The sequence below is a fragment of the Gopherus evgoodei genome, chromosome 2 (genome assembly GCF_007399415.2).
Source record: "Gopherus evgoodei ecotype Sinaloan lineage chromosome 2, rGopEvg1_v1.p, whole genome shotgun sequence".
In the NCBI taxonomy this organism is placed as follows: Eukaryota; Metazoa; Chordata; order Testudines; family Testudinidae; genus Gopherus; species Gopherus evgoodei.
The window spans coordinates 56,300,848-56,316,326 of NC_044323.1; the positions used below are offsets into that span (position 1 = coordinate 56,300,848).

The following is a 15,479-nucleotide window of genomic DNA, read 5'->3' on the forward strand; positions in this document are numbered from 1 at the left end:
TGAGGGAGAAAAATTTAGCTTTGCAATTGAATCTGCATTTAAGTGTTGAGGCAAGAAGTTTGAGGGACTAGAAATGCAGCACAGTGAAAGTAGTTATACCAAAAGTCAGCAAAACAAATCAGTATTTTGTAGTTAATAGCTGAATTGATGCTTCCATTACTGACTCTGCCAACTCTTTTTGGACTAACAGGAAACAGAGGTTTGACTCTAGCATGAAGAAGTGAAATTAAGGCTAAAATAACTATTAAAGTAACACTCAAGGTCTGCTTTAATCCTGCAGACCAGTCTTATGTCAATGTATACTTGAAAACTCTTAAATGTGCCAGTGATGCCATTACTTGCATGGCACTTTGCTGCTCTGTGTAGACAAGCCCTGTGTGCACAGCAGGGGTATGATTTCTAAAGCACACTAACACGTTGCACATTAGCTGGTCCTTGTAGATGCTATCGTTGCACATTAAGATTATGTCTACACTAGAATAAAAGTCGTGCAGAATGACCGCAGCTGGCCCAGGTCAACTGATTGCCTTGGGCTCACGAGGTGGAAGGGAAGGGTCCCAGAGCTCTGGCTGGAGCCTGAGCCTGAACATCTACATTGCAATTAAACAGCACCTTAGCCCGAGCCAGAGTCAGCTGCCACAAGCGAGCTACGATTGCCTAATTCCAGTGTAAACATGCCCTAAGTATCCCAAAGCACTTCTCCACATTACAAATTGTGTCATAATATGTAATATTTTCTTAGTTTTTTAAAAGGCAAAAGGCTTAAAAACTCTAGCTCGGGGTCGGCAACCTTTCAGAAGTGGTGTGCCGAGTCTTCATTTATTCACTCTAATTTAAGGTTTCACATGCCAATAATACAATGTAACATTTTTAGGTCTCTTTCTATAAATCTATAATATATAACTAAACTGTTGTATGTAAAGTAAATAAGGTTTTTAAAATGTTTAAGAAGCTTCATTTAAAATTAAATTAAAATGCAGAGCCCCTTGAACCGGTGGACAGGACCTGGGCAGTGTGAGTGCCGCTCAAAATGAGCTTGCGTGCTGCCTTTGGCGCACATGCCATAGGTTGTCTACCCCTGCCCTAGCTCATGATTTTCATTCTCTTTCTTTCTACATCTTAATTAACTATAAATTTCCATATTTCATCCTTTATTTCATTTTCTGCTGCTCTGCAACAAGAGTGCCAGTCATAGGCTCTTGACAGCCTCTTAAAAATACTTTATCAGAATAAACGGATTCTGTCATTTACCCTCAGGTCACAATAACCTGGCAACAACAATAACAAAATTAAATTTATATTTATTGTAAAACAGCTCCCCATCCCAGCTGAATCCCACGTCAGCCACAAGCCTGGTGCTGGCTCTGCACAGTGGTGAGAGCACTGATTTTCAACCTCTCTCCTCTCAACACCAACACACTCAGGCTACTACAGCCACAGTAGCAATATGTTACCCTCCACCTTTTACCAGTGCTGCAGTCAGATGGAGAGGACCGGGAACAAAGGATGAAGAGACAGAACAGGGACACATGATAGGGAGGCAGTTATGGGAGGGGAAGAGAGGGAAACAGACAAGTGGAGGACAGACATGAATGGAAGGCAGAAGTTGATTTGGGGGAAAAGATCAGAGTAACTTGAGGGAAGGGGAGAGAATTGGGGAGCTGCTAGTGGGAGGAGACCTATGTCCCCTCAGGAGAGAACAGGGAAAGGCCCACTGCTGTCTCTTCCGACCCATCCACTACCCCTATAAGAAGAAGAAAAACTCTGAGAAGAGAAGGGAGATGTTCCTGAAGATGCCAATGTGGGGAGAGAGGGAAACCTCTAATGCTGATTCTCTGAATGTACCAGAAAAGGATATGTATGCATACACATACAGACATGGGAAGAACCTGCTGAGGAGCGGAGGGGATTTTCCGTGGGGAGGGAGAAATGCTAGGCTCTTTATGAAAAGTCCAAAACTTTTGAGGCCCTGAATTAAGATACTCCTATTAAAATAATCGAAAGTTACCAGAATGTGCCTGTTACACTCCAGTAGAATTGACTGTTGGTTTCTTGCAGAGTTGTCCCTGAAAAGATTTTTAAAATAACTTTGCTAGCACTGTAAAGTATTCTCCCTCTCCCTCTGATCATAAAGCATTTTATGATACTTTGGTAAAGGTCTTTGTTAATAAGCCTGCATCTACTAAAGGTATTTAGCCCTAACATCATGGCATTACAGGCCACCCTCAGTTTGTTCAATCCCCCAGCCTTCCAATGCAGCTATGTTGTTAGAGAATGTATGCAAAGTGGGGATACCCCATTGTTTCACTCCTGCAACTGGAGCTATGAATGGGGTAAAAAAGGGAAGTAGGGGCACTGGAGAAAGAGAAGAGAGGGGAGCAGGGGTGAGAGGTTGAGAATCAGAACATTTGTCATGGTAGCTTGTGAGACAAGGGATTGCTGCACAAATGCGCACAGCACCTGTTGTACTGGGTAGTTGCTACTTTCCTGGAAACACTGTATTTGGTCATATCTAAAAGAAAATCATATAATAGGACATAAAAGCATAAGAAGCCACTCATCTCTACTTCTTTCTCCTCAGAGCTGGAATAAGTCTTTTTTAAAAAAAATCTGTATTCCAACGGTTATCACAGAGATAAGTTATAGGCGTTCTTTACTGACTTACAGGAAACAGTGCTAGTTCCTGGCCCCCTACCTGTAAAATATGATGACTTAATCTGTTTTGTATTTAGGTCTTCAATAAACTAATCAGGAGATATAAATATTTGGAAAAGGCATTTGAAGAGGAAATCAAAAAGGTAATGGTGCCAGTATCTCTCTGGGCTTAATATCACCTACTCTCTGTCCAAAGTAACTGCATATTCTTACATGCTGTTGTTGTTGTCGTCTTGATTTAACTTGGCTGGGTCAGAGAGTGCAAATTGCAATTCTCAGAAGTGGTAGCTTTAGTTTGTCATTGAGGCTCTATAAGAGCACTGCTTGTGGAGATTGTCCAGGATACATGCTGAGTCAGTGCATCCTTGGCTCCCCAGACTACCCCGTCCCCCACTTTCTCATCTCAGCATGTGGTGCTGTGATGGCTATGGAACCACCTGAAGAGCACTCATTGGGATGAATTTCACCACCAAGGCCCTATATCAACAGAACCTAGAGTTGTCTCAAACTCCTAGCACATATTTTCTGTATAGCAAATGCAAATCTACCATGCTTTGAAGTAAGATTGCTTGTATGAGTCGTGACTAGTCTGGTGTGTATAGGTTGCAGAATGAGCCCTAAACCAAGTTTTAGGTGTTTAGGGGCTTTGAATGCATTTCTGTGACATGGTAAGAGCAAGTGTCACAACGACAGAGTTGTTATTGTATTTGCTTACTTTAGACTTCAGGGAATGTGGTGGCTGTGTTTTGAATTGTGGCATTTACTGAATTACATGGAAACCTGAAGAAATCTGTGAAGAAATGTTTGGATTTACTAATTCTGGCCAGAATTAATATATAAAATATATTGTAGGATAATGGTTGGAATAATAAAACTGTGGTCAGTGCTGATGTGTGTATAACCGCTCCTGTGGTTAAAATACCTCCATTTAATAAAAATGAGCAAGAATATGGAATACTGTTCCAAATATTAAATATCATGCAAAGAAAAAGTGAGGAAGTGTCTTTCCGATGTCAAAATGACTCCCTTTTACAAATATAGTGGCTTAGGGATATTGGCTCTTATTTGCACATTCTTGCTAGTTCAAAAGGCTATTTTTATAGTTGTGGTCCATATACCTTTTAACTGATGCTGATTACTTAATGCATCACTCATTGTAGAACAAAATTTACCTCTCTTCCCCACACAAATCTGACATTCTTGCTGTTAATTATTATAATCGTTGACATAAGAAATGTTGACTCATTGCATTCAAATTACAGAAAGTGTTCTGCATATTTAACAAAGGAATACCATGTCAATTCAAACTGCCTCCTCTTTTTAACTTGCTTTGTAATTTGCTTCACTTTGAGTTTTGTGCATTTTTAAGAGAGCATATTCCACAATCGGGCCACTTACAGATTATGGTCAATACAAAGTCGTTTTATCCATTAGCCCATTTTCTTTAATCATCAGTTCAAATCAGTAGTGACAAAGTAGCTACCTAAAATGGATTGCTGGTGTTCTAGCACATGTGAACTGGTACCAGTCCCATCTCCAGTGGCAAGTAACTCAGCTGAAATAAGAATGATAGTTGCCACTAATAGTCACCCTTATCAGCAATGTCAGCAGAGACTCCAGCACTTAACTGGGTGTGGAAGTATTATTCTTACCATCATGGTGGTGGTTTTGATATTAGGATTGAAGCATGTTGTCAAAGCCCTGGTGGAAATCTTGCACTGCTGCTCCCTAAATTTGTGTATTACTGGAGGATATTAGTCTCTAGGACTGCAAATCTGGCTATTTTTGCTTACCCTGATTAACAAATAAGACTTACTTTTCAGCTGTACCCAGTGATGAGCTGCCAGAATCTTAACAACCAGTTCCCTATAAAAAGTTCTGATTTAAGGGATGTGCCACAGTATGTATTTTTTGTACCAATAGGGTTACTATACATCCGTATTTTCCTGGGAGGAATTTTTTAAAAATTCCTGGACGATGATTTAAAAACCAAAAAGCCTGACATGTCTGGGAAAATACGGACGTATGTTAACCCTACCTAAAGTTCTTTTTAAAGAAGATGGGCCTGAACTAGAAATGAGCTCCGTTTCACATATGTGGGTCCTGGCCACTCGCTGGGGGTGTGCTAAGGTGACCAGATGTCCCTATAAAATCGGGACAGTCCCAATTTTGGGGTCTTTTTCTTATATAGGTTCCTATTACCCCCCACCCTCTGTCCTGATTTTTCACACTTGCTGTCTGATCACCCTAGGGTGTGCACATGTGGGTCCCAGCTGCTCCCTGCCCACCTCATTGAAGCAGGTGTTCAGGATTACTGCCCTGGGAACTGCAGGGCACCATGGATGTGCGGCCAGCTGCAAACAAGGGCGTGGGGCAGGGCTAGCTGGAGGCAGAGGAGGCAAGGCTGGCTGCAGGCAGGGTAGGGGGTACGGAGCTGGCTGGAGACAGGAGGATGTGGGGTTGGCTGGAGGCAGGGAGGTGCAGGGTTGGCTGGAGACGGGGTGTGTGGGGCTGGCTGGAGGTAGGGGCTAGCTGCAGATAGAGCAGGGGTGCGAGGCTGGCTGGCTTCGGGCAGGGCCACAGGGTGGTGCGGCAAAAGTTGGCAGGGCTGGAGACAGAGGAGTGTGGGGCTGGCTGGCTTCGGGCAGGGGGTGCGGCAGGGGCTGGCTGCAGGCAGGGCAGGGGGTGCGGGGATGGCTGCAGAGAGGGCTACGGTGCTGGTGTGGGCAGGGGGTATGGCAAGGGCTGGCTGCGGGCTGCGGGCTGGGGCTGGCTGGAGACGGAGGTGTGGGGCTGGCTTCTTTGGGCAGGGCTGCAGGGGTGTATGGCAGGGGTTGGCTGAGACAGAGGAGTGCAGGGCTGGCTGGCTGCAGGCAGGTGTGTGTGGCGGGTTGGCTGCAGGCAGGGCAGGGGGTGCGGGGCTGGTATGGGCATAGGGTGACCAGATGTCCTGATATTATCCACTCACCTCTCCTCCTGAGAGGCCCTGGGGCAGCGCAGCTGAGCTCCTGGCACGGCGGCGCCAGCAGGACTCTGCAGAGTGCATCCCTGCCCCAGGCACACAGAGGGGGCAGGAGGTCTCCGCTCCGCTGCATGTTGCAGCGAGGCGGGGCTTGTAGACGCAGGGAGCAGGCGCCAGCGGGAAAGAGCGCCCCCACCCCACCTTCAACCTGACCCGCGCGACCCTAGGAGTCAGAGGGACCTGTGCTTCCTGGGAGCTGCTCCAGGTAAAGCACTGCTGGGACTCACCCGGCTGGCCCCCTCAGGCAGATCCCTCTGGGGCGGCTCCTGGCCAAGGTGTGAAACGCAGCGGCCAATGGGAGGGACTCCCGGGGGGGGGAGGGTTTGGGGCGGAGAAGGGAGCGGGGCGGGCTTGGGGACGGGAGGGGCAGGGAGACCAGCACACCAAGCGACGTGCCTTTCTCCCTGTCTGCAACAGATTTGGGTTTATCTTTATAGTAAGGAGCAAGTCATACCGAGTCCAACTCAATCTGCAGTGAGCACAACTCCTGAGTAAGAACATGAAAAAATTTATATCATCACTTCTTGGAGTAGTACTATGCTATGAAGTTTTACTGTGCCCTTATGAAAATGTCTGTTTGAATCTGAAATATCTCTTGAACTGAAATATCGCACTACTGTGTGTGCTACATTTCTGAGCTTGAAATAAAACCATGATAAACTTTCCCTTTTAAAGGAAAACTAGAGTGATTAGTTCCAACACCTTGGATAGCTATATAAATATTTATTAGACAAGAATATATCAAAATTACTTTTCTTCAGAAATAAGTAACATTCTTTTCTTGGCTTTATAGCTCTGATATTAATGACGCCTTAAAATATTGAATAAAAAACTCTTCTTCCTGACTGGTTTTGAAGAATTCTGAATGCAAAATGTTGGTCACTTTGTGGCTAGGTGGATTCTTCCAGATTTTAGGAATCCTCTCAAATACCCCATGGCCAAAAAAGTCACCCAAGTAGTAGTATGTTGATGCAGTCTCTGGAGTCTAGCAATATTTTTGTTTCACCTCAGAAATAAAGTACAAAAATACATCAGATTTTTACAGTAAATGTTTTATAAAAGATTTCACGTAGATTTTCTTTTTAAATATGTATAAAAAGTTAAGTAGCATAATATTCATCAAATTGCATTTAAGTATTTTTAAGATCACTTAACCATCTTGGTGCAATGCTTACCATTTTGGCTCTCCTAGGTTGAGAATCTCCCTTCACATACATAGTTAGCTTTATAAATATATTTAAAAACACTTGGATTATAAGAGAGAATAAAATCCCTCACCCAGTGCTCTTTGATTAAACCTTAATTTCCAACATATTTCCCTTATGTATTGGAACAGTAATAATGGTTTGCACCACTATATGTCCAGACAGTTACATCACACTCATCACTATATCTTTAAATATGTATAGCATTTTTCTTCAAAGAATCTCAAAACATTTTACAAGGTTTATATCCTCACAATACACCTGAGAAGTAGCTAAGCATTATTAGATCCAGTATCCCAAGCACAAAGGGGCTAGTTAGAGAGACTGAATTATTGCTGTATTACAAAGAATAAATCTTAATTATATAGATGAGGAAAGGTAAAGTAATTTCTCCAAGACCACATAATAAAACAACGGCAGAGCCAGAAATGGATTTGAGGAGCCCTGATTCAAATTTCCCTTTTCTAACCACAACAGCCACTATTGGGGGTGAGGGTTTGCCTTATGCTTTCACTTAGAGCTTGTGAAAACAAAATGAACCAATTCTCAAGGAAAGGAGGCACCTGCCTCTGCACATGCTGATTCTACACCAGGCAGGCTGGGACTGAGTGCTGCTAGGCTGCTGCCCTGTTCACTTACCCACATTAGCAAGCAGAGATTGCACCTGGCAGCGTACATCTGCTTAATGTACAATCGGGACACCATTGTCCTGATATTCAGGTAAAATTTTGCATTTGGTAGTGAATAGAAAATTAGTTGATTGGGAATGTCCCATTAAATTCGACTGTGATCGATTTATCTACTGGCATTTTTGTTTTTTCAGATTGTTTTCCAGTGTAATGCAAATTTACGATAGTTTACAGTTCTGAACCACAGTGCATACCGTAGGACAAACTACAGTGGGCATGTAATAACACATAAGAAACACAGAGACTGCACAGTTGTTTTCAGTGGCTAGCTATCTAGCTAACAGTCTTCAGCTGAAAACCCCACCTGAAATGGCAGTGGCATGGGAGGAGTCAACTACCAAAAAACAAAGAAGACAGTGCAGATACAGGACAGAATGGGAAGCCACTTACACCTTGTCATAACATATTTCCCAGATTTGGACCTTAGTGTCCAAAATATGGGTGTTAGCATGAAAACCTCCAAGCTTAGTTACCAGCTTGGACCTGGTAAAGCTGCCACCACCCAAAAAATTAGAGTGTTTTGGGGCACTCTGGTCCCCCCAAAAACCTTCCCTGGGGACCCCAAAGACCCAAATTCCTTGAGTCTTACAACAAAGGGGAATAAATCATTTTCCCCCCCTTCTCCCTTCCAGGTGTTCCCTCCCTGGGTTCCTGGAGAGATACACAGAAGCAAGCTCCGTGAATCTAAACAGAGGGACTCCACCCTCCCCGTTTCCAGTCCTGGAAACACAAGTACTTCCCTCTTCACCCAGAGGGTATGCAAAGTCAGGCTTAGTAAATCTAACACAAAGAGATTTTCCCCCTGACTTCTTCCTCCCACCAATTCCCTGGTGAGTTGCAGACTTAATTCCCTGGAATTCCCACTAAAGAAAAACTCCAACAGGTCTAAAAAAGAAAGCTTTATATAAAAAAGAAAGAGAAGGACATAAAAATGGTCTCTCTGTATTAAGGTGACAAATACAGGGTCATTTGCTTAAAAGAAAAAAATGAATAAACAGCCTTATCCAAAAAGAATACAATTTAACACATTCCAGCAACTATACACATGTAAATACAAAAGAAAACAATATAAATCTATGGTCTTCCTATCTTTGTACTTACAACTTGGAAACAGAAGATTAGAAAGCTGGAGATAGAAAAATCACTCTCATAGCCGAGAGGGTCAGACACAAGACAAAGAACTCCACACAAACTTCCCTCCACCCAGATTTGAAAAAGTCTTGTTTCCTGATTGGTCCTCTGGTCAGGTGTTTCAGGTTACTCCTTTCCAGGTGAAAGAGACATTAACCCTTAGCTATCTGTTTATGACACACCTGGATTCGGAAATCCTATGAGTGTGATTCAAAAGCTTTTTGTAAAGCATGCAGGAAGGAGTTTACCATTTGCCATGGCGGTGAGTCTGATGTTAAGCATCATGCTGAATCAAAAAATCATGGACAAAACACCCAGGCTCACAAGAGCAATACCCTGGTCTCACATTTTTTCAGCAAGCCAGATGACTCCTTCAATAACAAGGTTATCGCTACTGAGCTAACTCAAGTTTACCACACACTAGTCCATCAACACTCCTATCGCTCATGTGACTGTGAACATAAACTGACACCTATCTTCTATTCAGATTCAACAATTGCAAAGCACGTCAGCTGTGGCCGGACTAAAGCAGAGGCATTGATCAAAAATGTGCTGTCACGACTCTCGACAGAATTTTTAAAAGACCTCAGCAAGCCAGATGGTCCCTATTTCTCAGTTGCCACAGATGCATCTAATAAAGGCAATGTGAAAACTTTCACCTTTATCACTGAGATACTGGACACCTGAACATGGGTCCAAGATAAACTGCTAGACTTCTATGAGCAAAGCGAAGAGACCGCAGAGGCAATAAGCAACACATTACTTGAAAAACTTGCAACACACAAACTAGACCTAAACCAAGTGTCTTCCTACTGTGCTGATAATGCAAACGTGAATTATGGAAAGTGTCAATCAGTGTACCAGAATTTTAAAAAACAAAATAAAAATATCTTGCCAGCAAACTGCCCTGCCCATGTTGTGCACAATGCCGTCAGATATGGTAGCAATACACTACAAATTGACATTGAGACTCTGGTGATTAAGATGTTCAATCATTTCAGCAGTTCTGCTAAGAGAGTAGCAGCACTGAAGGTTATATTTGACTTTGTGGATATGGAGTATGCCACTTTACTGCGCCATGTTCCGACGCGCTGGTTGAGTCTTTTCCCAGCTGTAAACAGGCTTGTAACTATGTGGCAGGCTGTTAAGTTTTACTTTGTTTCTCTGGGCAGTGAGAAGTGTCCAACATTTCTATAGATGCTGTTCTCAGACAGGGAAAATGGTGAACAAGGTGAGGGACCTAGCAAAGTTGAGGTTCATCTGTTTTTCCTCCAGAATGTCCTGAAAATCTTCAATGATACTGTGCTCTGTTTGGAAAATGAGAGTATGACAGCATGTGAACTGTATGTCATAATGAATACTCTGAGAATTAAACTTCAGCAACGGAAAAATAACCTATTCTTTGGTGCCAAAGTTGAAAGTGCATTAACTGAGATGCTGCCTGTCACTGCTGCATGTCTCCAGAAAGATTTCATGACATTTTACGATGTGTCGATCCTATATTTGGAGAAATGGTTTGATTTTTCAGCAGCTGGCTACTTGTTCAATATCCAGCTCCTGAACATCAAAGTTAATAGGGTATTCGGATTCAAGGATCTGTCTGCAGCCGTGACAGCTGTAAACCTTCAGAGAACAGTGGATCTTGGTCAGCTCTATAATGAGTACTGTATCATCAAAGACATCAACTCCAAGTTGGAGCTTGGAAACTGTTCAGTTGGGGAACTCTGGTCTCAAGTGCTGAGAAACAAGGACAGTAGCACTGAATTCCTGAACATGGCAAAGCTGGTGTCATATGTGCCCAGTATACCCGTAAGCAATGCATACTCAGAACGTGTATTTTCAATCATGAAAGGTGCATGGACTGATGTCCGGAATCGAAGCAGCATAGACTTGATGCAGAGTGAAACCCTTGTCAAAATGAATTTCCGGATGAGTTGTAAGGACTTCTACAGTTTTGTGATTGCCCAGAAGCAAGTTATGGCTATGGCAAAGTCAGCCAAAAAGTACTAGAGTTCTGGCATATCTGAGAGATATGCAAATTGGGAAGTTGATTTATTGACTGAATAAAAAACCCAGCCCTTTACCCCTGTTGTTTGTTTAGTGTACAAATAAATCTGTTATGTCTAAATATGTATTACGACTAAGTCTATAATTTAGACTCACTGATTCCAGACCTCTGTGATGTAGTTTGCTTCAGCTGTCAGTGGCTGAAGCTGGAACTGAAGGCAGGACTGGGGACCGCCCCTCTGTGACTGCGGCTGGAGCCAGAGCTAGAACCAGGACCCTTCACTCCCCTGCCCTGCAGTTGGACTTCACTTTGCACAGCAGGGGCCATACAACCCCTCTCGCAGTTTCCTAGGCCCCCCTCTCACGGCTCTGTTCACCTGTGTCATCGTCGTCGTCTCTTGCCCCCCACTTCCCTCACTCGCCCAATGTGTCCTGATATTTCACTCTTGCGATTTGGTCACCCTATGTGGGCAGGGCAGGGAGTGCAGCGGGCTGGTGCAGGCGGGTGGTAGGTACTCATGGAGAGAACAGCTTGGAGCAGTCCGAGCAGCAGGACGCAGCCCAAGCCCAGCAGAGCAGCCAGGGACCCACCAGGTAGCAGCGGGAGCCCCAGGGCTGGGGTCAGGGGAGTAGCAGCAGCAACAGGGCCAGGCAGTGGCCCACATGGCTCCCGCAGCACAGCAGCCCCAGCAGCCAGAGGAGGAATTACATCACTTCCCCACCAGAGCCAATCAAAGCCACAGTGCCCCCTCCTCGCAGGGAAGCGGGTTAACAACTGATTCTAAAACCGCTTCAGAATTTAACCGGTTCGCGTGAACCAGTGCGAATCGGCTCCAGCTCACCATTGGCTGTACGTCCGCAGGCTATGGTCTTCTCAGGTCTCACAATTTAATCAGGCTGGGGGTAGATTAGTACTTGGATGAAAGATCTCAAGAGCCTACTCTGGTGCTGCACAGTTAATAAGCTATAAGCCAGGGTGGGCAAACTTTTTGGGCTGAGGGCCACATCGGGGTTCCGAAACTGTATGGAGGGCTGGGTAGGGAAGGCTGTACCTCCCCAAACAGCCTGGCCCCTGCCCCCTATCTGCGCCCTCCCACTTCTCACCTCCTGACTGCCCCCCTCAGAACCCCCGACCCATCCAATCCCCCCTGCTCCTTGTCCCCTGAGCATAGACACCAACTTCCACTGTTCCCAGTGGGCGTTCAACTCCCCCCAACTTCTGCATCGCCTTCACCCCACCCCCAAGTCCCCGTCCCTGCTCCGTCTCTTCCCCACCTCCTCCCGTGAGTGTGCTGCATCTCTGCTCCTCCCCATCCCTCCTGGAAAGTCCTAAGGTGCTGTTTGGTGGCGGGAAGCACTGGGAGGTAGGCGGAGGAGCGGGGACATGGCGCACTCTGGGGAGGAGGAGCAGGTGGGCAGGGGAGCTTGGCTGTCATTGGTTGCAGAGCACCCACTAATTTTTCTCCGTAGGTGCTCCAGCCCCAGAGCACCCATGGAGTCGGTGCCTGACTGCCCCCTCCCAGGATCCCACTCCCTGTCCAACACTCCCTGCTCCTTGTCCCCCACTTGGTTATTTTTTGTGCACCTACGCTGCAAGTAGGCACCATCCAACCCATAGAGTAATTCAGTTTAAGGGCCATTGTGGTAGTATTAGGAAGACATGAGAAATGAAGCCTTGATGATACCATGAGAAATGCTTTGTGACTGTCCCAGCAGTGAAGCTGATACTCTGGCAGTTACAACATCCAATTTACAGTGTTCAGATAGTGCTGGTGGAAAGTTCGACTAAGGTAAGAGACAGTCATGCTGAAAATCAGGGCCAGACCAGCAGTCTCACTTTACTAATCAGGTGGTATTTGGGAAATTTTTTAATTTATTTTTTTTTAAGGTGAGATTGTCTCAGATGGCAATTTGCACTGTAGTGCTTGCTTTCACTGGGTTATATTTTATTCCTTCCTGTTCATAATTATTACAAAAGATCATTGATACTCCTCTGAACCTTGAGAAGCATCTCCCTTTCATGTCTGCTTTTGGCTTTCAAATCTTATTGTAAAAGAAGTGAGACTTAAATAGGATTTTTTTATAAGCACTTCCTCCCAGAGATTTCAGTAGCAATTTCCCTCTGATGAGCAATTTTTAATCTAGATTTATTTCATACAAGGAATTTCAAGAATTGTTGGAAAGCATGTCCTTGCACAGTGACTAAATTTGCTAACTCTCTACTATTAAAATTATCAGTTAAAGTTCATGCCAGTAGTTCACAGATGCTATATGTAAATAGGCAGCATGGTGAATTGTCACAGCCCAAATAAGAGAGACAAGGTGGATGAGGTAATAGCATTTATTGGACCAGCTTCTGTTGGTGAGAGAGACAAGCTCTCGAGCTTCCTCAGAGCTCTTCCCCAGGTCTGGGAAAGGTACTCTGTTCCACCTTGTATTTAGCTGTGACACTCAGATTGTTTAGCATAAATAATTAACACATATTTCAAAGGACCATTCAAGGTGAGGTGGCCTGTTAACATTCCTCCAGTCATAGAAGCGGGTGGGGGGGGGGGGGGGGGAAAGAAGGCAGGGGAGGAAGAGTGGGATTGTTCATGGGTTACAGATTGTTGTAATAAGCCATAAATCCAGTATCTCTATTCAGTCCATGATTTTTAGAGTCTAGCAAAGTTATGAATTTAAGCTCCCAGAGACGTATTTTGAAAGTGTTGTGCAGGTTTCCTTTGAGGATGAGGACTGATAGGTCCGCTATAGAATGATTGCTTTGTGAAAAGTGTTCACCCACAGTTTGTGGTTTTTTTGTCTTTTATCATTTTATTATTATATTATCATAGTTGTTCAGGCATTTAGTGCACTGTATGAGGTACATCACATGCTGTGATAGGCATGTGTAGGACCCACAGATTTTGAAAGGTGTGTTGTGAGAGGTGTTGATCATTGTACTGATGGAGATATGTCTGCAAGTTTTGCATCTGTTGTTGTGGCAGGTCTGGCATTGCTTCGAGTTAGTGTGTCCTAGTCTGTGGGGAGCTTGCTTCTGATGAACTTGGAGAGGTGGGAAGTTGTTTGAAGGCCAGAAGAGGGGGTTCAGGAAATATTTCTTTCAGGATGGGGTCCCCATCAAGTATGGGTTGTAGTTGTTTGATGATACCCTGTATGAGTTCCAGTGTGGGATGGTAGATAACTAAGGGTGTGCAGTCAGAGTGGTTTTATTTCTGTACTGAAGTAGGTTTTCTCAGGGTATTTGGATGGCCTATTCCATGATGTGATCTACTTCTCTGGTGGAGTGTCCTTGTTTGGTGAAGGTGGTTCTGAGTGCTTTAAAGTGTATATCCCAGACTTCCTCTTCAGAGTATATTATGTGGTATCTGAGGGCCCGGCTGTAGATAACAAATTTATTTGCGTGTTGGGGTAGTTACTAGATCTATGAAGGTAGGTGTGGTGTTCCATGGGTTTCTTGTGTATAGGTGTCTGTAGGATTCCATTATTGAAGCTGATCGTGGCATCCAGGAAGTTGATGCTAGTGTGGGAGTGTTCCATAGAGAGTTTAATGGACAGGTGATCGTTGCTGAAGTTGCGATATAAGCCTAAATTTATTTACTACGATTAAGATAATGCCGAGGAATCTGAGGAATCCTAAGAAAGTACTTGGGGCCAAATCCTGCTCACGTTACTCATGTAGGTATTCCTATAGAAATCAGCTGGACAACTCATGTATAAAACAAACAGGATTAGCCCCATATACATGTGCATGCATTAGCCTGACGTTCTTGTGTCTATCAGTAAAACATAATCATATATATATAATATATATACAGTAGATATAAATGGTTCAGCCTTGCAGCATTCTACTTGCTGGCTATCTTACCTAACTTTTTTCAAGGCTAAGGAACTATATTTTTCTCCATTATAAACATCATTCTAAAGGGCAGATGTGTAGATTTTTGTACCTGCACTGGTAAATGTTAATGAGGCGTACAGGAGTATGTGCAAGTAGTGAGATATGGTACAAGGAACTTTGGTCATTTTTCCTCTTTCCCTAATGAAAGTAATTGTTTGAAACTATGTAGAAGGATACCAGAAAGGTGGCTTGCTGAGAGATCAAATATGGATTAGGCATAAGATGCTGTGCAGAACAGAACTGACACAATCATGGGATATTGTAAGAAGCTAGCTGTGCTTCTCTGTGGATATGTAAAGTGCTTTATTTTGCAGTACTGACAAGTATTTTTAAAACAATTGTGTGAATTTTAAAGCAATAACACACTTTAGGAAGTGAAGTTATTCAGGAATAACTGTACTTTGTAGGTAGATGGAGGCATTTAGAGTTCTCAACCTTTCTGCTTTTCCAGATTACAAGAGAAGTCCATATACCTTTTTGTTTACATAGGATATGTGTGGATAGCTTATACTGCACAGAACTTCACTTTAGGTTTAAAAAAAAAACAAAAAAAATTGAAAATGTCTTGTAACATGGCACAATAGATCCTGGGCCCATTATGCACTTAAAACTCCCACTGAAATAAGTAGGAGTTTTAGATGTGCTACAAATATAGTACTGGAGTCAGTCATACTTCTTATCTTTCATATTGGGAAGGGAACCAATTTGCATTCAGAACCAAATGCAGTAATAGACAAGTGATGCTATCAGTAGGCTATAAACCACTTAAAACCCAGTGGGAGGTTCAGAACTATTCTGAAATAACTTGGGCATTTTATGACTCCCCAGCAGAGGTTAGTAACAGTGTTAGTAAAGGAAGAGCTCTTAAA

The 15,479-nt window shown here is 43.7% G+C and overlaps 1 protein-coding gene across 1 annotated transcript in view; it reads left to right on the top strand.

Annotated features, from left to right (window-relative positions):
* BZW2 (basic leucine zipper and W2 domains 2) overlaps window positions 1–15,479 on the top strand; it is a 58,403-nt gene that overhangs the window by 15,557 nt on the left and 27,367 nt on the right. The window contains exon 5 of the mRNA XM_030550709.1: window positions 2,733–2,798. Coding sequence (XP_030406569.1) covers window positions 2,733–2,798 — 66 coding nt within the window. The remainder of the gene's footprint in view (window positions 1–2,732; window positions 2,799–15,479) is intronic.